Source organism: Phaethon aethereus, assembly GCF_964289735.1.
Source record: "Phaethon aethereus genome assembly, chromosome: 7".
In the NCBI taxonomy this organism is placed as follows: Eukaryota; Metazoa; Chordata; class Aves; order Phaethontiformes; family Phaethontidae; genus Phaethon; species Phaethon aethereus.
Window position 1 is genome coordinate 2,158,385 of NC_138583.1, and position 20,332 is coordinate 2,178,716.

The 20,332-nt window shown below is 43.4% G+C and overlaps 1 protein-coding gene across 2 annotated transcripts in view; it reads left to right on the forward strand.

Annotated features, from left to right (window-relative positions):
* PRKG1 (protein kinase cGMP-dependent 1) overlaps positions 1 to 20,332 on the forward strand; it is a gene marked incomplete at its 3' end in the record, with an annotated part of 511,845 nt that overhangs the window by 376,823 nt on the left and 114,690 nt on the right. For both annotated transcript variants that reach the window (XM_082002384.1, XM_082002383.1), the window contains exons 6-7: positions 13,414 to 13,491; positions 17,804 to 17,898. In XM_082002384.1, the coding sequence (XP_081858510.1) occupies positions 13,414 to 13,491; positions 17,804 to 17,898 (173 nt within the window). The remainder of the gene's footprint in view (positions 1 to 13,413; positions 13,492 to 17,803; positions 17,899 to 20,332) is intronic.

The window sequence follows — 20,332 nt, forward strand, 5'->3', positions numbered from 1 at the left end:
TAAAGAGAAAAACAAATCAGAGCTATTCAGGAAAGAAGGGGAGAAGAGCAGCTACTTTTCTTGCATTTCAATGAAATCTAATTAATACCCCACATACTTCAGTTGCTTGGGAGTGGAGAGACGTTTTATGCCACAGTGACATAGTGCGATACTGTTTCTGGTTGTGTTTCGTCAAAACAAAGCTGTCGAAGTTGATGTGCTGTCGTACTGTTGAGGGAGACCTTTCCATCTCTGTGTTTTAAAAACAAAGCACCTTTCCCTTCCCAAAGAGCCGTCTGAGTCACAGCAGCGTGGTAACGTCATGGGTGGGGGGTCGTAGAGATTTCAATGCCACCAAAGCTTATGCATTGAATGTGTGCAATGGGTCTCGGGCATGCAGACTTTTTTTATCATGTTAATACTTACAGTTTCCAATTGGCAGCTTGAGTATTTCCCCCCCGCCCCGAGTCAGCGTCAAGTCCATGTAACTTGCTATATAATAATTTTTGATTTTTTATTTAACTTAATTTTACTTGATTTTACTGTTCACTAATTTTTAGTCAGGGTAACTCGCTAATCTATTCCACTCCATTGGAGTGGAAGGACTAGGTATCCTTTTTCTAATTACTTACTGCTCAGTTAATTCTCCACTTTTCACGTTGATGATCTGTGAATCAGTTATTATTTTAGCTAGCAAGCAAAGTGTTGGTTTTTCTACTCCAATTCATTGACAGCTTGATCTGTGGCCTAATACCACTTTCGACTTCACCCAACTAATTTGCTGTCTCTTGTTATCACCATCATCTCTCATGGGAATAAATGCTGTTTTTTCCATATCTGTTCCTCTCTCATCTTCCTGAGCAACCCTCTTTGCTAAAGCTCTTCTCCCGTTTCTCCTGGGCCTGCCCCAGTGTGCTGCTTTCACCCACCTGTGCCACCTCTGTACTCTCTTCATCCTTGAACTACCTCTCCTTGAGTTCTCTGTCTTCAAGGTTCGTCGTGACCTTTTACCCTCTTCATCCCCATCTGTATCCCTTTGAACTTCCCAGAATTTTCAGCATCCTCTCCTTCCTCCTTTTCTCATCCTTCTGAAATTCCTGTTTCTTCTCTGAAGGTCATCCTACCCATTAATCTACTTTTATTTCTCTTTTCCTGTTTCTTTGCACGTAAGGAAATGAAGCTCTCCCCCACTGACAGCACTTCTGCAGCTGGTCTCTTCTGGTGGCCTCTCGTGATGCCAAATAAATGTGCGGTGGCAGGGCTGAACATCTTCCTCTGATCCCCTCATCCTTCCTTTTGCTCGTTGTCATCCTTTGAGCATCTTTACACATTGTCTTTTTCCAAGAGCATCAGGATTTTCAGTCCTCCCTTTTGCCCTGTCACCTACTTTGTCTCCCTCTTTATATTTTCACGTCAATCTTTGCTGTGTAGCAGGTAGATAACCCGCTTTCGGTGGCTACGCCTCCAAAAATTAGAACTTCTGAGCTTCTACTATATTCCTACAAGTTTCCTTTTCCAAAAGATGTTGAGCTGCAGGCAACAGCTTGGGCATCTCTTGAACCTCTGCCTACGTGCTCCCACTCAAGGAGGTTGTCGTTGACCTGAGGGGACAGCAGCGACAGTGTCAGGCTCGGGGTTCAGGACGGTGGTGGCCCCTGCACCAGCTGGTGACAGCATTTTATGACACAATCTGTTTTCCAGGCAGAAACGGAGAAACAGATGTTTGCCATAGCACCGCAGAGAAAAAGCAGCTGAGAGGTGGTCGCCTCCCAGGCTGTTTGCAGCTTGGGAAGCCCGATTGCTCTCCAAAAATGGTTGTCAGACTGCATTACGCTAACAGCGGGGATGGAATGAGAGTTAAAATGTGGTTTCTAATGCCTTGTGTCTACTTTTAGAGCAAATTAAGGCAAGAAATTTCTTTAGCAATAATGCATTAAACTAAAAAATGCCTTTTTTTAGATTCTTTTTCCCCCTCTTTCTCCCTTAAAAGTGCACGGTGCATTTCGCAATGAAAACTGTGTCTCAGGTCTTCGTTACCAACCTTAATGGACTCATCCAGTCCAAATCGTCCTGGGTCGCCGTCTGTAGATGTCTCATCATCTACTTGATACTCTGCAACGTCCTTTAGTCTTAGAGATGGCTGTATAAAAATCTTCGAAGCTCAACAACTCTTCATCTACACAGGACACCTTCTGCTATTCAGCCAGTCCCATGGGCATTCAGGAGTCCCTGAAACTGCGCAGGTTTGCTCAAAACTGTTGGTTTTGAGAGTGGACTAGGAAAGAAACTTGAAGATGACAGCAGGACTTGCCTCCTGGCCAAAATTTTTTTAGTCATGTCAGATGAGAAGGTTCCAGTAAAGGAAGAGTTGAGCAAATCTTATGATTATATGGGAGGGGACAGAGGAGCCTCCTTTCACCACAGGACACTTCGCTGACTTTTGAGAAGTATGAAAGAGAGAAGCAGCCCCGGTAGAAAGTTGTCCATTTGAAAAAGGCATGGGGAGCACAGGAGAGGCATTTACTCCTCTAACAGCCTCACCCACTGGCTCAGGTGGTAAAGAAGATGCTTTGGAGTGGGAAAGAGAAAGGGCCAAAAGCTCCTTCCATCTCGTGCACGTCTTCCCTTTTGAACGCGGGAACCTGGGCCAACATTTGCCAAATATGGTCCCTTACACGTTGTATTGCCTTTCATATATCCCTGAAAATTGTGCTTGATGAGCACTGGGTTGAAGTCCAGTGCAATCTAAAAGAAAGATGATAAAATCAAAGCAAAAAAGATAATGTTGTGTTTTTCATGACTGGAAGATGATACCACTGAAGTTTATCCCTACTTCATGCCCTTTTCCTTAGTATTGCTTGGTTTAGGGGACTTCTTTGAGGCAGGTTTGTTTAGTGTCAGACCTAATAAGTCTCTTTTGAGTACGTATCTCTCAAAAGTTACAAGCAGTCCTATTTATCCTCTATTTATTGCCGTGAGGAGAGTTGTGTTAAGGTTGGATGTTCTAGTCAAGGTTAAGACCTTAACTTTTATGGTGTAAAAGGAAACCAAACTGATCAGCTGTGCGCCCTGGGTCGTGGAAATACCACAGATGTGGCAGTGCTGCTTCTTTCCATGTGAGAAGTCAACCTTCAGGAAGCTCCTGAATGATCACAACTTTTATGTCATATTTACAGGTCAATGCAAAAGTCTTGAATTCATGGTGAAAATTGAGCCAGTGTTTCGGGACTGGCAGTTTCAGCTAAGGTGTTGTCAGACCTCTGGTCAGAGTTGGAAAAAATCACAGTTTGGAGATTGTCTTTTGCTCTAAACTGAGTATGTTGAGCTTCTCTCTCACACAACTTCCTTTTTTTTATGATCTTATTTCCATTGCCTATCTCGCCTTGTCCCCAGCAGTGTTGGTGGGTAGCACCCAGCAGCTCATATGGGAGAGGACCAGTTCCAGCTCAATTCGTGGATGTCTTGTATGTCTGTGGGACACTGAAATTGGAGCGGGTTTTGGGAAAAAGGAAGAGAAGGAGTGTACCAGCCCCAGCCCTACCTGTGTCGCGTGCTCCCTCCCCGCTGGCGCTCTGCCCAGAGATGAAATTCAGGTTCAGGGAACATCAGTGCCAAACCCCAGAAGAAACAACTGGGAAATTAAAGTAATCATTTAACCAAAAAACTTCAAATTAGGAACATTTATCGCATCTTTGTATTTCAGAAACAGCAGAGGACTGTTGTGGGACTGCTGTTTTATTCCTTTGGTTTTGTACCCAGTGGAGTAGGTGTAGGCTGTACTTGGTTTTGCTTCAATGAAATAATTGTTGAATATATCTCTGACTGCTTCTGAACATCCTGTTATATTCATTCTACCTGGAGAAATCAATGTGACCGAGTTCTCAGAAGCACGTATTACATCTTGACGTTAGGAGGTGTGCCACCAACTTGTTTGGGGTTTTTTTAAGTCTGAGGAAAAGGCATTTCTTAGCATACCAGTTCCTCCATGTTGTTTTCATTTGTAGCTTCTTTCCTTACCGGATCCTCACTTCCTATGTCATGAGGGTGCGAAGACATCCTCAGTCGAGGACAGATAAACCCACCATTTGGAGTGATTCGTATTATTCCGTACGCCGGACTTGAGCGTCCACACGCAAATAGTGCCTTTAGGTGCCTTAAGACTATTGCTGTTCAGGGGATGTTTTGGGGGGAATTGGAGGCAACCTCTAAACTGCAGAAGACACCACAATTGGAGAAGACACCCAGACCGTCCAGAATTGTGCCCGGGAGCATGTTGTTTTCTCATCGCCGTCGCAGTCCATTAAGAAGCCCCAGTGAATCAGTGCAGTACAAATAACATGTTTACCACAAGGCTTTACCAAGCGACAGCCTCCTATAACTATTACAAAACAGCTTTGACTTTAAAATGCATATTCAAATACCCAGCTTGAATTCAAAGAGCTTGATTTTTAAGAAGGAAGAGTAAGTTTGTAATCCATCAGTGCGAAAAAGAAAAACTTCCTGCAGAAGACTGCAGCTCGCTTAAGAGCCAGACGAATCTGAAAACAGGGATTTGCAACCCCAGGTAGCTGTAGGGCCATCCCCAGGTTTCCAGCTCGTGGTCACAACCATTTGGGGCGGTGGAGGTGTGCTAATAACGTACTAATTCCTGCTGCGATACCCCACCGTGGGCCACTCTGCGCTTCCTCGTCCCCCAGCGTATGGTGGCAGGTGGACCTGGGATGAGCAGCTCAGCAGCATCCCCCATCTGTTGGGTTTATCCTTCCTCATCTGGTTTCCCAGCCCCGTGCTCCCCAACGATGGCGAAGTGAAAGGCGTGAGTCAACCCTTGCTTCCCATCAGCCATGCATCTTCCTCGTATTTTAATTTCCCACTCACTTAACTTTAGTTAAGCGGCTGTTTGGAGGGGTATCGAGGCATGTTGAGTGTCAAAAGTCAGACCCAGCTGCTGCACTTCGAGTCACGGGGTAAATAGGGAGAGGACCACAATATGATAATTTTGCCCTTCGGCTGTATCAAGCAGCAGCATTTTTAGCTAACTCGCGGGAGCGAGACACATAGTAAAACCAGGGAAGCAAAGTTTTATGATTCCTAAGGAATGCAATACAGAAGACCAATATTAACCATCTTGGTTTTGCAGCATTTTTCAGCAAATAAACATTTTTTTTTATTATTCTATTTTGTTAACATTGCTGTTGTTGTTTCAGACTTGAAAAAATGTTTAAGGCAGAAAGTTCAGAACAGAAATAAAAGTATTTTGAAAGCTGCTTATGTTTGGAGTTTTGCTGATGGTTCTGTGAATATTTTTTTAAACCGCCAGCAAAATAACATATTTAGATGTATTTAAAAAAAAAATACAGTTTGGGGGAGATGGATTATACATTGAGCACTGTCATTAAACCCGTGTTACCCTTCCTGGTTTATGTGGTGCAAACCTGGCTGCAGGGAGTGAAACTCCTCGTTTCAAAGCCACCTTTGTGTTTCTGCTCCCCTGACATGACCTTTGGCAGGGTTGTGGCCTCTCGGCACCACAGCAGACGTGGGTTACGTAGCACTCCAAACACACAATCTGTTTTCCACCTTTTTCCAAATGTTCTCAGTATAAACGCAGCAGTCAAAGGCATCCAGCTGGAGGAAAAATGAGGTTTTCTGAAGTTTAACCATTGGATTGGTCTCTGACATTGAGGTTTCTTCATGAAGCATGTATCAACACTTGGTCAGGCTTCAAAAGCTTCTCAGTTTTTGATGGTGGACGGGAACAGAAGCTCCAATTCAAATTGGCGACTGACAAAGTAAGGTTGGTGGACCAAAGCCTTCACCCAAACGCGAGTGGCTGAAGTTGCAAAGCTCTTGTTTTCTCTGCGCGGTGGCTGAGGTGTGCCCTAGCGTGATGTGGAGGACGACTTCGTCGCACCGTGGTGGCACGTGAGGAGTGCAGAAAACAGGGCAAGGCATCTGAAGCTCTTGTGTTTGGCACAGATGATGGTGGCACAAGGCTAGGTCCTGCGCAGTGCTCAGAAGTCGTGTGTGCATCTGGCCACCCTTGGAGGGGTGTCCATCTGACCTGCTCTGCTTTGGCTGTTCCCACCAAAGTTTTGGTTCTTTGGGTGTAGCGTTGGGAAGAGAAAGCTGAGTCTTCCTCCAATTAATGGAATACTGTGAGTTTATGAGCTGTGAGTCGTTCCCGTGCGCAGCGGAGGGTTGGGATAGAAACCTCTCTGGGAAGAACGAGGTGCAGAAATTCAGATTTCATCTGAACGCATCTCGTTCTAGCCACGATGTCACCGTTGCAAACGAAAGAGAAAGCAAATGCTTTGTGTGATGCTACACTTGTGTAATGGCTAGCGGAGGAAATTAATTGTACAAATAACCTTCCTGAGAGCACCCGATCTGGTTTGTACATGTGTTCGGACAAGTCCATTCGTTTGGGTCTTGTATCAACAGGAGGTTTTGGTTGGTGAGAACGTGTGGTTTTGGTCTTGGGGAGCCCCGTGACTCAAAAAAGCACTTATTGTCAAAATTTGGTGCTATTTGTTGTTGCAGCTAATGCCTTACTGTTTCTGATTTTGTCAACAGTCAACGCAAGGTTGGCCTCATAAAAATCCAGTTGCTTCTCAAGAGAGCTTTAATTATGTGGGCTGTTTGTCCCCTCAAGGCTGGGTCGGTGCGTTGGCATTCTGCGTGGGACGGAGGGTTTCAGAAAGCAGGATATTTACTTTTTTTAGAGCATAATCTGACTCCATCACGGGAAGCTCTGCGCCTCTGCTACTTCTGCTGTGGCGTACATTGAGCACATCCGGGAGGCTTATCAAAGTCTTACCCTATCAAACCCTCTGAGTAAATGCTTTTTTTCCCCTTGGCACTAGGATTTTTTCTTAGCTTTAAGTAAAATTGGCAATAGAAGAAAGGGGGGGGAAAAGAGATTTTTATAGTAGCTGCTGTAACTGGGCAAACCAGGCATCTTCAGGAGAGAGGCACTTGTGCTGGTGGGCCACAGAGGAGGACTTCAAAGAGAGGAAGAGGTTGGAATTGGTTAATTTAGGTTGGAAAAGACATTTTAGGAAAGATTCAACCTTCTCTGTATGCTGAGGTTGATTTTAACCTAAACATGCGAAGGCCGTTTAGACTCAGGGTAGTACATGCATTGGATTAAAATCTGGCTCTGGTGTTCCCTAGAAACTGGCCTTTTTTAGGGTTTGGTTGGGTTTTTTTAAACAATTTTATTTCAGTTTTATCTTTTTTCTAAGGGAAAATGATAGTTTGCAGTGACAGTAACAGCTGATACAGAGCTCTGACTGTTTGATACCTAGATTTGAGTATGTTCGGTGTACATTGGATACTCATTGTATCTACATTTAGCTTGGACCCACCAAATAGCTTTCATTTAGACTTGAGTAACTTTATTCTAAGAAATCTGATTTCTGTTGTTTCACTCCAATAGTGTAAATTCAGTATGTCTTTCCACTTCTAACTGTATTCTAGACATGCTTAAGCTTTCACCCAAAGCATTAAAACCTGAAGTAGTTGAAGATGGTGGTAACATTGATGGCAATGGAGAGCTTAAGGATGGGAGCAAGATGCAGTGTTCACTACTTGATCCCAGTTCAGATGTTGAAGTTCTTGCTCTTCCTAAAATCAAGATAAATGCAAGTCTGCTATTGTGTCTGCATTGTCCAAATTGCTTTTAAATCAAGGTGTTGGTTTATAGTGATCTAAGTTGATATATTTTACTTCACATTTGAAAGTGGCTGAGAGATCGTGTGGGTCTCCCAGGCTTTGGGAGAAATACTTTTATTTTCTGCTGCTCTACCTGGCCAGCCATGCAGGTAAGCAGAGCCAGCGAGCCTTCGTTTTTTTAGGAGAACACATATCATAAGTGGCTCATTTTGGAAATCTGGGGTGAAAGGTAGGTCAGAAATGAGATCTGACAGCCTCTTGCCATTACTCCTTTCCTAAAATGGGGCTGCACCAGGAGCCCAGACAAGTCACTGGGATGGCTCTTGGCTTGTTGATGGCCAATAAGATGGACTAGCCAGAAACCTGCATGCTAGTTTTACAGGTCTAGCCTAGAAATGTTTTTAAATTTCTGTTGAGTTTCATTCAGTTAAAAAGCTGTGTATTGACTCCATAATCCATCAAAAATGCTGTTTAAACCTATCCTTTCCAGCCTTCCTAATGCTACATGATTTGATGTGATACAGAAGCATGAAGGGAAAGAGCTGCCCAGATGGGCTGTAGCTCCCACAGGTGAGATCTAGCCCTTTGCAACATTATGTGGCTGAACTCAATGATCCCTTTAAGTTCTTGGTGAGAAAATGAGGATTCTGAAGGAAAACAGATCGTTACACAAGTCTCCTTGTTGCAAAGGTTTTCTAATATGTTTTATTAGTTTGTAACAAACCAATCAGATTTAAAAAAACAAAACAAAACAAAAAAAACAGGAAAAAAACCCACCAAACAACTATTAGTTCAGGTCTTTAATTTTGTGTTAATCGCAAATGACGTTTGAAAAAAATCCTAGGTATTGCTAAAAATAAGGGTGCTCCTCATCCTGAAAACTCTTATTTAACCCTGTACAAGAGACCAGAGGCTGGCAGTTGCCCGAGGCAAGGATCTCGGAGCTCACAAGTTGGCGTTAGGCTGAATTTGCAAGGGGCAAAAACGGAGTTGGAGGGAAATAAAGGTGAGGGGCAGAGGCTGGGCTGCGGGGCACTGCTGGCTCGCAGCAGCTGAGAAGCACCCCAGGGGTTTTGAAACGCTGCTTGGGCTGGCGCTCTCATTCCGTTCTTTGATTTTCCTTCCTCCCATCGGGCTTGCCTCAGTGTGGATGAAGTAAATTTAAGGGAAATTTGAGTTTGTCATATGTACATGATTTTCTCTTGCTTACACATGTTTTGGGTTTGTTTCCTATTAAAATATTTTGGTTAAGGACCTGTTCTTTTTCCCTGGGAAAGCTAATTAGGGCTTTCTCTTTTTTGGTTTTTTCCTGCCTGACATGTTCTTTCTGCAAATATAATGCCGTAGTGTTAGGTTCAGAGTTGAGCTCCACTGGAAAGACTTGGAACCCTTATTTTACAAGTATTTAAACGCTTGTTGGAGTTAAACCATGTATAGGACAGATACTGAAATCAAGGCCATGAATATTAATGGAAGAATTAAAACTTTCTTTTTAAGGAAACCTTCACTCTTTAATTTCGGATGTATTGCATGTGTGCCAAAAAAGCAGAAAAAACAAGACACTTTTGTTTTTAATCACTTTATCACTTATTTTCTTATGAAGAAACCTCTTACTGGAGCACTTAAGTATCCTCTGATAAACACACGAGCATTTAGGTCGCAAGCTTGACTTGCACTCTGCGTCCCCACGGACATCTCTGCATTGCTGGGGAGGCAACCGCTTACTGGTTTAGACTGGGGAAAAAAGTTTATTCTATAGGAAAACGTGGTACCAGGGGGTGGGGATTTATTCACGAGGTGATAAAGCAGCTCTCGCTCTGTAGAGAAGTACCTTAAGGACCCGGTGTTACTCTATAAAACAACAGTCTAGTTATCATGACAAATGCTCTAAATTTTGTAGCATTTATAATTCATCGAAGCTGAGCCTTTATCCCCATTTGCCGGAGCTTATAAAATATACATTTGTGGCTTGCTGGTATATGCGTGTTCCCAGCAGTAATTTGTTGGCTTTATCATCACTGTTTTCTTGAGTGCCGACTTTCTCAGACCTGGATGCAAAACAGGGACATCGATGCCTTGGCTTATAACCTTTTTTTCCCCCCGGCGCACACAAGACCCTTGTAACTATTAGCTTTTCTGCCTGGTAATCTCGACCTTGGCCGGTCGTACAGCCGTATTTCTGCAGCCTGCGTTTCTGTTCAGGTTTTCTCCATTCCGTTTTTATGCTGGATTTCAGCTCCGGTTTTCTGCTGGAGAGAGGAAAATGTAAGAATATTTAATATAGTCTGGTCAATTCTTCCAACTAGGGATTAATTTCTGTATTTTGCTTTAATTTTGTTGCGGCCTGAAGGAGCTATGTCTTAAGAAGTGTGCTCACAAACCTATGTGATGCTTAGGTTTCGGTGAAATCTGTCTGAGTTTTTAAATTAGCTTTCATCACCGAACTTCGGTATTGCCTCTGAAAATACAGTATTCTGTCCAGAGTCCCTTTCTCTTGGGAGAAAAGTCTGAAAACAAAAAGATTCCAGTTCTAAGCCCAAATCCGGGGTGTTATGCTAGTTGCATAATTTTTTTATTCATTTGCTTCTGCAAAGGTGGGATACAGATATGTATTACCTATTTTAAAAGTGTTCTGGAAATTCTTTGACCAGTATATACAGGGCTTTGAAGCTACAATTTAAGAAGATGCCAACAAATTGTTGTTCTCTCTGTCAGAAGGATCCCGTTCAACAGGGTCTGGCTTCCAGCAGCTTGCTAGAGCTCAGTCATTGAATTTAGTCTTGCAAATGCAAGTCCAGAAGAAGTGGTGGGGTCAGACTAAAGCTAGTAAAGACATGTTGAACCTACTTGCTTTACTGCTTTTCTTTTTTTGTGATTTTAATTCAATTCTTATCCTTTTGCGTGTGCCACCGCACCATAGTAAAGCTGTAGGAGCTGTTGATTTTCCTCGTAGTGTTTTACGTTTACCAAAAATGCTTCTTCAGAGGACTTTGTGTAATGGTACCATAGGTACCTGAGAACGTGTTGCTACTACGACGGCTGGCTGAAAGCAAGAGGCTTGTAATTATTTTTATTTGCATCTGTCCTGAGTGAACACTTATGCGCTTTGCCTGCTTTGCACAGTGCTGTCAGTCTAAACGGACGGGAATAATTTAGTTAGGGTGAAGCACACGGGTGAGTTGATTTGTGTTAGAAAAGGAGCATTTAAGAGGAAGAGTGTTGTTGGAGGATGGGGGAGGACAGGTTGGTTCAAGCAAGAAGAGTTGCAGTAAGGCCAGGTGGAATTAGCTGTGAAAGAAATGGGCTGAAAGACATAAAGATGAAGATGTGGACCGCAGGAAGGGCATGGAGAGAGGTGTCAGTGAGGAGAAGGTCAAGCGAAATGAAAGCTTTGTGTGATTGGGCACTCAAGGAAGGACTAGAAGAATACGAGTTGAATGTTGGAAGAAGGACTTTCAGTATTTTGAATCAGATTAGAGCCCAGGGGAAAAAAAAAAAGTACGATAAGCAAGAGATGCTAAAATAAGAGCAGCTTAAGATCTTTCAAAGCTCACATTTGTTCTCCTTCCGTTCCTTATGTGGAAGGCTGGGTGGGAAGGTTGGGAGGACTCATGGTTGGGAATGGTTGGGAGGACTCATGGGTGGGAATCAGATTCGGCAGCAGGACTGTGAGTCTCAGTGCTAAGTGGTTGGTGCAGTTGTAACTGGTGACTAAGACCAAGAAATGTCTTTTTAGGAAGAAGGTTTTGTCATGTTGAGTGTGTTATTTGGCCAGAAGTTGAGAGTCAGCTATAAAGCAGTATCAGCTGAAAATTGCACAGAAGTCATATAAGCAGTAGCAGTTTAATTCGCCTAATGTATATAGGTTGCCCCTACTAAAATTGGAAACCTTTTGACCAGTATTTTCAATCATTAGATTTTTGGGTGCCTGCAAGATTCCACTTGAGAGGGTGTGATCCCAACACCTTAGAAAATCAGGCCCTTTCAAGCAGTCTCAACTTGGATGCTCAAAAATGTCCATCCTCTAAATCTGCTATCCAGAAGCACACCACATCAGAAGTAAAACTCTGCGAGTTTGTGTCCACCGTCTCCTCCAGGCTTTTTTTGCCTCTTCCCACTCTGGCACATGGAAACAGAAAAAACACTCAGGTTTTTAGATCTATCGGAGCCCATTCAGGATCAGGGCAACCCCCAAGTTAAGTCTTCCTGGCTCAGCTTCTCTGGTCCCTTTTCTGAAAACTGACATGATAATATTCAGTGTTTGTGATTGTAATAGAGAACTTTATTTTTTAATTTATGAATTTTCTGCAGAGTCTGAAGAGTATTAATTACTAACATACTGCTTTGATGTTCGGGTTTTATTTACCCGGATTTTTTTTAGGATGGTGTAAGCACTCACAGCCTAACTATATGTATTTTAAAGAACTAACCTAATTAATGCCATATTATAGTTCACTTGGGTATGTTTTCTTTTTCCTAGGACAATTACTTTTCATTTATGTCCCCATATGCCCAGTGCTCCCAAAGCAAGGAGTTATTTTCCTCAGATGTAGCAGATACATTTACATGAGGCTTTACCGATTTATTTTCACGTTGGAGTCTGTTACTAGTCTGTAAGTGGCACCAAAAAGGTTGAGTGTAAAGGTAAATAAACGCGGGTCAATAAAATACCCTTGAAAGAAAACATCTCAAGCTTATCCAAATTCTAGGATTCCGATTAATTCCTCTGTCTTAGCTCAAATCCATCCTTGCTGTTGTTTATACGTACTTTGGGATTAAAAGATCTGGCTGTCTTTCCTGGGACTGGGTGCTTCAGTGCAGCTTCAAACAGCACCCAAGCCAGAGCGTGGGGGCATTTTTGGGGAGGTTTCGTCACAAATCGGTGCTGGGGCACAGCAGACCTGAAGCCCGCGGCTCTTTGCGGGGACTTGATTAAAACTAAACCCAGCAGCCGATTGTCCAGTAGGAGCTGCAGGGAAAGACCTTGGGTGGAAGCTCTTGGCTCTCCCCTGCCTCTGCTCGCGATTGAACGGATGTCTCTTAAATTTGGGGGTAGAGCGTCTCTGGAGAAAATGGGGGTTTTCTGGTTTGCGGGGGCTAAGTATGAATGTAGAGTCTTTCTTTAGACCATACCAGCTTTTTTTTTTTTCTTGGCAATGTATAAATGCGTGTTGGTTTTGGTGGGGTAACACACGGGCTGAAGCTATCCTATTAAGTTTAGATGCAAGCATTGATAAGTTGGGACATAAATTTAGCAAAGAATATTCCACAAAACAAGGCAAAAAAGATAGGTTAAGCTACTATAATAAGAGGAGAAGAGCAAAAATTATTTGTTGATATAAGCCCTTGCTAGCAAAGCTGGAAAAATAGCAAAACCAACCAGAAAAATGGAAAAGAACTATTTTTGCAACAGACGTATTATTGCAGTTTAGATCATGTACTGTATTCTCTGATGAAAATTCCTCTGTCTGGTTTACTTAGTATAAATGGATTTAGGCCATGAGGATAATTCATCTGGGCAAAAGCTGGCACGAGCACAGTGAGAAGAAAAATGGGCAAGCCATAAACGGTTCCGTTTTAATTACTATGTTCCTTGACACAGGACAATTTTGAAATCACGGCCAATGTCAGACTGGGATAAAATTGGTTCCAGGGTTACGTCTCCAGAAGCGTTGTCCTGCAGAAATGCCAAGCTATCTGCTGAATAGCAGTCTCTGATTCTGTTTGTTCATTTTATTTATTTTTTTTTTTTTACAGACACATTATGAAAGCGGAGAGTATATTATACGACAAGGTGCTCGAGGCGACACTTTCTTTATAATCAGCAAAGGAAAGGTACGTTGACACCCTTCGCAGGCAAGTGGGACGATGGCAACGACGGTGGTGATGTACTCTCAAAATTCAGTGCCAGCCAGCGCTTTCTCTCTCCCCTCCCCGAGGCACAAATGTTGCAACACTTGACATTTAATTAAACTTCTTGGCGCTGTATCAGTAGGGAAGAGTGGCCTGAAGGGGAAAAAATAGATCTCATGCTGTTTTACACATGTGCTCACAGTGAACACTTTGGGGTTGAGAACAGTTGTTGAGTCTCAGTAAATGACCAAAAAGCTCAATTTTTTTTAGCAGTATATCCTACAATACGCAATGTTTTCTTTACTGAGTTTCCCTCTTCGAAGGCTGACTTCCAGGCTTCATTCCCATGGCTATCACTTCTCAGCTTCTCCAAATAAAATAATAGGAAGCCAGAGGAGTCTGAGGTCTCTCCTTGGGGAAGAAAAAAGGTCTAATTTTCTGTTCCATTGCTTACAGGGAAAATATGCTTTTTGACCTCTTTTCCCATAAAATCCTGATGGGATTTTATAGATAAGAGTTTTTTCCTTCCATTCAACTTTTTTTTTAATTATTTCCTTAGCTGGCCTAATACCGTTACAGTTGAGAAACATATGTGGCTTCTTTCCACATAGCAGGATGGAGATATTCAAGGGAATACACACTGATTTCCCACTGCAGATGAGATGTGATACATTGAAAGTAAACACAAACGGATAAATACGCTTGAAAGTAGGCCAAGCCCAGCCTCCTGGTTCACGGAGCTGATGTTTGCACCAAGGCACATATTAACGTTGGCCTTGCGTAATTAAGGGTAGCAAAACCCCCATGGCATTCGTAGAGAAAGAGTGTGGGTGTTGTACACGCCGTTGGGTTGTTTCCCAAGGCAGCTGTTAGCTCTCGGGTACTAAAACTAGATTTGCACCATCATTTTCCACTCTCTATCTCTGGGAGCTAGTCTTCATCAGAAGAAAAAATAATGATCTTCTTCAGATAGTCATCTTCATTTCAGAAATTTGTCCATAATAAATTCCTCCATAATGCAGGAAGCCAAGTTTGATGGTATTCCCTCATGCCCTTTTGCTTCCCTCCACGCAGAACTAATATTTCCTCTTCTCCCAGAATAAGGACAACGATGATACACGCTTCAAATCCCTTTTTTTTGCCCTTTTTTAATGGGCACAAATAACAGGAGGGTGTGCCTGGCCCCCTCATCGAGTGTTTGAAGCCTGCCTTGCCATGTTGGCCAGCCTGTTGGCAATGATGCCTTTGCCCCACTTGGTGAGGTGGATCCCATCCCTTCCTAGCAGTCCTCTTATCTCCAAAGAGAGGCCCTCGTTTGTAAAAAAAACAAATCCCCGTTGTTGACACCAGCTGGGCAACCAGTTGTTGCCCTTACAAGCCCTTAAACCTTGTGGGCAGGATGGGGGTAAAAAAACACCCATGCCCTTGGCCGTTGCTCCAGAGCCCTGTAGTCCTGCTTGAGATGTTCCTTGGCTTTATCCCTGGCCTTTGCCACTTACTGCGACAGCCGACGACCAGAAAAAGGGAGCTAAAATAAAATAACGCACATGGGCTTGTTGAGAAATTCCCATCCCCTCAGCTGGATCCTGATGGCTTGACAGAAGTTCCCACAGGGACAGTTAAATTCTGCCCAGTTTTCTCTTCCAGGAGATTTGCAAAATCGGAGATCTCTTCGTGCTTTGCAAAAGAGGTATCAGTGACTGATAGAAGATGGACGGAGTTGGGGAGTGTTTAATTTTAATACCTGAACTGGCACATAAGAGCTACACAGTTGGTGTAAGAACTAACCCGTGCTAAGGACGCAGCCCAGGACAGGAGGAACAGAGCCTTACCAGTGAAACACGGAATAAATAGCAATGAAATACAGAATGACCAGATCAGTGTATGCTGCCTGGGACTTCTGAAGCAGGGGCACATAATGTCCTGAGCCAAAACCCAGCCCAGGCAGCTTAATGAGCCAGGCAAAAGTCTGGCTGCAGCTCCTGGGCCTGGGACCTCACATGTACTTTCTGCATTCAGCAGCATCATGTGAGTTTTATCGGTGAAAGCTACTTTTAATAAAAACTCTGCCTGCCTTTTATGTCAGAGCATCTGTAGTGACAGTCAAGTGAACAGAGAAGATTTTTTACCTTTCTGAGCCCAGCACTTCTCTCAGAAATGCTTAGAAAGACTTCTGCTCCGTTTTCTTTCAGCCCGTGCTCCATGGATGCTTCTTTTAGGAGCAAAAACCTTTTCCCCATTTTCTCCCTCAACTCCAGCCACCACACTTGATCCCACTCCTGACCTCCTTCAGTTTATTATAGCATGTTTCCTCGAGTCCGAGTGACTGGAAATCAAAAGTGTGCTCAAAACACCCCGCCTGCAGAAATCTGTTGAATAATAGGTCAGATGAAAACAGCTCAGTCCCGTCTGCTTGTTAAACGCTGCCGCTCCGTGCCTGGCCCGTACCCAGAGCCGGTGCGTGCCCAGCTGTGCCACTGCACACCGTTTTCCCGTTAAAAGCCATGGCGTGGCACCCGTTTAATGCTGGGTTGTGCAGGTTCTTCACTGGTGCTGCGGCTGTTCAAATAGCTCATCACGTAGAGCGCGATTTCTTCATGGTTCAAAGGAATCCCTTCGCACTGATGGCTTAGGATCAGTGGAGGTCACGGAGACAGAGCTTAAATATGTCTTAAGGTTCCCTTTGTCCAAGGTTTTGTTTTTTTTTTTCCATCGGCTACAAATCTTCCTGGCTCATCCATTACGTGTTCCCTCCCCTCGTCTGATCTTCAGCGAGTCGCTGCAGATGTTAAGCGCAGCGTGGTGTAGACTGAGCACTCATTCGCGACCCGAACCCACTGGGTTTGCCATCCGTAAAGGAGGTGGGGGAAGGTGTGGGCCACAACTGTAAATTTGTACATTTAACGGTGAGGTTAAACCGGAATGTCTCTAAATCTGGAAGGATGTGTCCGCCATCCCAGATTTTGGCTTTGTGAATTTGCATCTGCAAAAGCTCTGGTTAAAGCTCAACAGCCTGGAAAGCAGAAACAGATGAGAAATTTTCCTGTGGTACCTCCAGAGAGCTGCTCATCCCAAATAAATCTGGGACAACTCGGGCTTTGGAAACGCCTGTCCCTCTCCACTGACCGTAGACAGAGCCTGGACAACTAGATTTGCAGATGGGTAATGTTGGGAGGGGTGATCCCCACCATGCACTGATAGCAGGGGGTTGTACTTCACCTGCCGCCTTGTACCGCAAGAGGTGCGAGTTACCTCTGATAACAGCTGAAAAGGAAGAAATATTTCTCACGGAGGGCCACTACATCAACAACATGGCTCTTTCCATGGGGCCTTTCGCATCGTTGGTATGTCGTGCCATCCTCAGCACCCAGTAGGATGTCAGGGCTTTGTCATTAAACGGCAGCTGGGATTTATATCCCATACCGGCACGGGAAACCGGAGCCACGGGTGTGCAGATGATCAATTACTATTTTTTCTTCTGGAATCGTTTCAGAAAATAAAAACGACCCCCCGGCAATAGGAAATTGTCACTCACAGATGTGAAGTCATCTTCCTGGTGTCGCAATGCCAGCTTCTTCAGCTTAGGCTTACACGAGGTTATACTACCCCTGGTGTTACAGTGGGTGGGAAGTCTGCTTTCCATCAGCAGTAATTGCATTTCTCTTTCACTGCAAAAATAATAATAATAAAAAAAAAAGGTGGTATTTTCCTTTAAACTTCCATGAAAGTATTTGATTTTTGCTCCAGCTAGGGTTATCCCCTCACTGAATTTGGGAGGTAGTGAAAAGGAGAGGAGGCATCTTTCATCCTGTAATGCTCCAAACTGTTTCATTTCAATTATGTCTAAAATGTAGGTTATTTTTGGTATTCCCCTCCCTTAAGTGAACTTAGCAATGCAAGAAATCATGCGGAACAAAGCTAACAGAAGACTGTGCCGTGTGTCTGTCTGATACACAGAAAATATTTGGAACCTATTTCTGCTGCAGACTCCATACGGGCAATGACTGTGCTTTTGCAGCCAACTGCATATTTAGGGTAAAACCAAAAAAATTCATTTATTGCATTTTTGCAAGAGTAGTAGGTTCCTTAGTGGAAAATAACGGCTCATTTTCTTGCGTAGTTGATGCCGAGGGAAGAGCACAGGGCTCTGTAGAATGACGTGCTTCCCAGAGGAGATGCTGAGCAGAGCTTCTCCTGAATGATCTGGGAGATGATGAATCCCTCTCTGAACAAACAGGTTTTGTTTGGTAATTAAACATTTTCTAAATGCTGGCGGGGTTTGGCTTTTCAACAGGTGAACGTTACTCGTGAAGACTCCCCCAGTGAAGATCCAGTCTTTCTCCGTACTCTAGGCAAGGGAGATTGGTTTGGAGAAAAAGCCCTTCAAGGGTAAGTGCTCCTTATGATGTAGCTCTTCCGCTGAGATAATTTTTCAAGGACTTCTGCAGCCTTCAGAGAGCTCTTGCAATTTGGAAAGAGATTGAGAGTGGGTTTATGCTTTGGGAGTTGAGCATTGGCATTTGGAGTCACCTACTGTAACAAGGCTGCACCTTCATGGGGAAATAAGGTTTGTTCTGCAGTTGGGTGGCCAAATGTAGATCTTTCCATGTTTGTAGACATCAGAAAATAGTTTATCTTTGCACTGTCTTCCCTGACCATGCATTTGAAGGTCAAAATATTTGGTGTTTTGCAACTCTGGAGTATTTTTCATGCACAGTAAGAGCATAATTGTGATCTTCTGGATGGAGCAGACAGCTGAAGGCAGGGCAGTGGTGGTGTTTTTTAAATTGTCTTACTGCGTATATACGATTTCAGTGGAGGTGGGAATGGTATGTGAGTGATCCGTGTCACATAAAAATTTTGCTTTGGGGTTGACTTTGGACTGAAAGAAGAGAAACTGTAAATCCATATCCAGCAGGTGATTATGACAAAAATATGGTTTATTTCCATAGGGAGGGATAAGAATAGGAAAATAGTAAAATACGTGCTTCAGGCAGGAATTTGAGGCACCCGTTCATCTTAATGGACAAACACTTCATCCCATGCTGGGTACTTAGCTGTGCATAAGACCTGTTGGGCTCCTCATTGTCACTGTGATTACATGGTCAATCTCTCCTAAACCAGCCTTCCTCCGAAAAGAAGGCGGCAGAACATTTGAAGGCCAAATTTCGTGTCACTTCTGGCAGCCACGGAGTCGTCTCCAGCACAAAACTCAAGTCTTGCCCCTGCGAATCTATACCTTAATTTTAAAATACTAAGGTTATTAAATAAATGTCCTTATTTCAGCTACTACTTTAATACTCAGGTGGAGATTAACTATATTTTCAAATTTCCCCCCACAAACACATAAGATAGAGACATTTCTTTCTTTTTTTTCTTAAGAGCCTCACAGAAACTTGACTCGTGGAGCTGGCACGTTTTTTAAAAAGCACCAAATATCTCCAGACGTCCACTCTGATAGTGAGAGCAGGCAATAGCGTGCCAACCAAAAGCATCTTTTTGAAGAAGACCCGATATGGGAAAAGAAAAGAGATTTCCTATCTCGCATCCCGAAACAGTTCTAGTGACACGCAGCACCACCCTGATGAGAATTTCTCAGCACTTCAAATACAGTGTTTTGGCTGACTGCCTCGGACGTGGATTAGTTAATTTACAATTAATACTTGTCTGCATATATTTAAATATTCAATACATAATAACTTTGATCTTCTGAAACTAAACAGAAACTTAATAACTGAGAGTATGTTCTCAACGTGCAAGGAAAGCATAATACTGAAATATTTTTTCTGCTAGGGAGATGGCGTACCTGAAGTACCGTACCTCCAGCTTGCTGATAAGCTCGGTAATTCTGTAGCTAGATTTAAATTGAATAGTGTGAAAATATTGTAATGCCAAGTATCCAGCAGCTCGGCAAATTGCTAAGAAATTAGTATCTTTCAGGGCTGGGTAAGACATCACTGTTGAGCAACTTGGTAAACCCTTAGGATGTTTCTACTACATGTGTAAAACACAGTTACGGCTGAGAGCTCAAGAGAAAATAATTTTTTTAATGTGTTTTCTTTATTTTTTCACCTTGGACTAATTTTTCAAAACTTTACCAGGACGTGCTTAGTTACATCCTATTAATTGTATGTTGTGTTTGCCTACGTGTCGGACGTAGTAACAACTAAAAGACGTTTCTTCCTGACAATGTATAATTGCAGCGTTCATTCAGCGTGGTGCTGCACAGCAGGAGGACAGATGACAACTGTCTTCTAGTCTCTCCTAGAAATATGTGCGCTGACATCGGCGTCGGGTGATGCTATATATTATCCTGTTTTTCGCGCCCGCGCCAGATGGCACGCGTTGTCTTGCAGTATCCCGTTGCACACCAGCAGGGACAAAACAAGTCGTGAAATGATCAACCACATCATCTTACAGTAATACTCAAGGCTCCCAACTGTTACGCTCTTCTCTTACCTTCCTGACTAATCGGCGCCGAGAGAGCAGGCGTATAATTTACAGTACAGCAACTCATAATTTACAGTGTACTCGCAATCAGTCTTTTTTTGGTGATGTTTTCTTAATTGGAAACAAAACATGTTATAAGGCTGTTTCCAGTAATTATTTCTATCAACAGGGACATGACAATTCATTCAAGCAAGCAAAGGAAAATAACTCCCTACAACTTTGTGGCTCACGTACGAAAACGAGCTAATAATTACGGTGTGCGGCCTCGATGGCGTCACACAGCTGAATCTTTGCGCGTGAGCATCTGTCTGGACCACGACATCCTCTTCCAGAGGTGATGTTTTTGGAGCGGCTGTCCGTCCATCTCATTAGA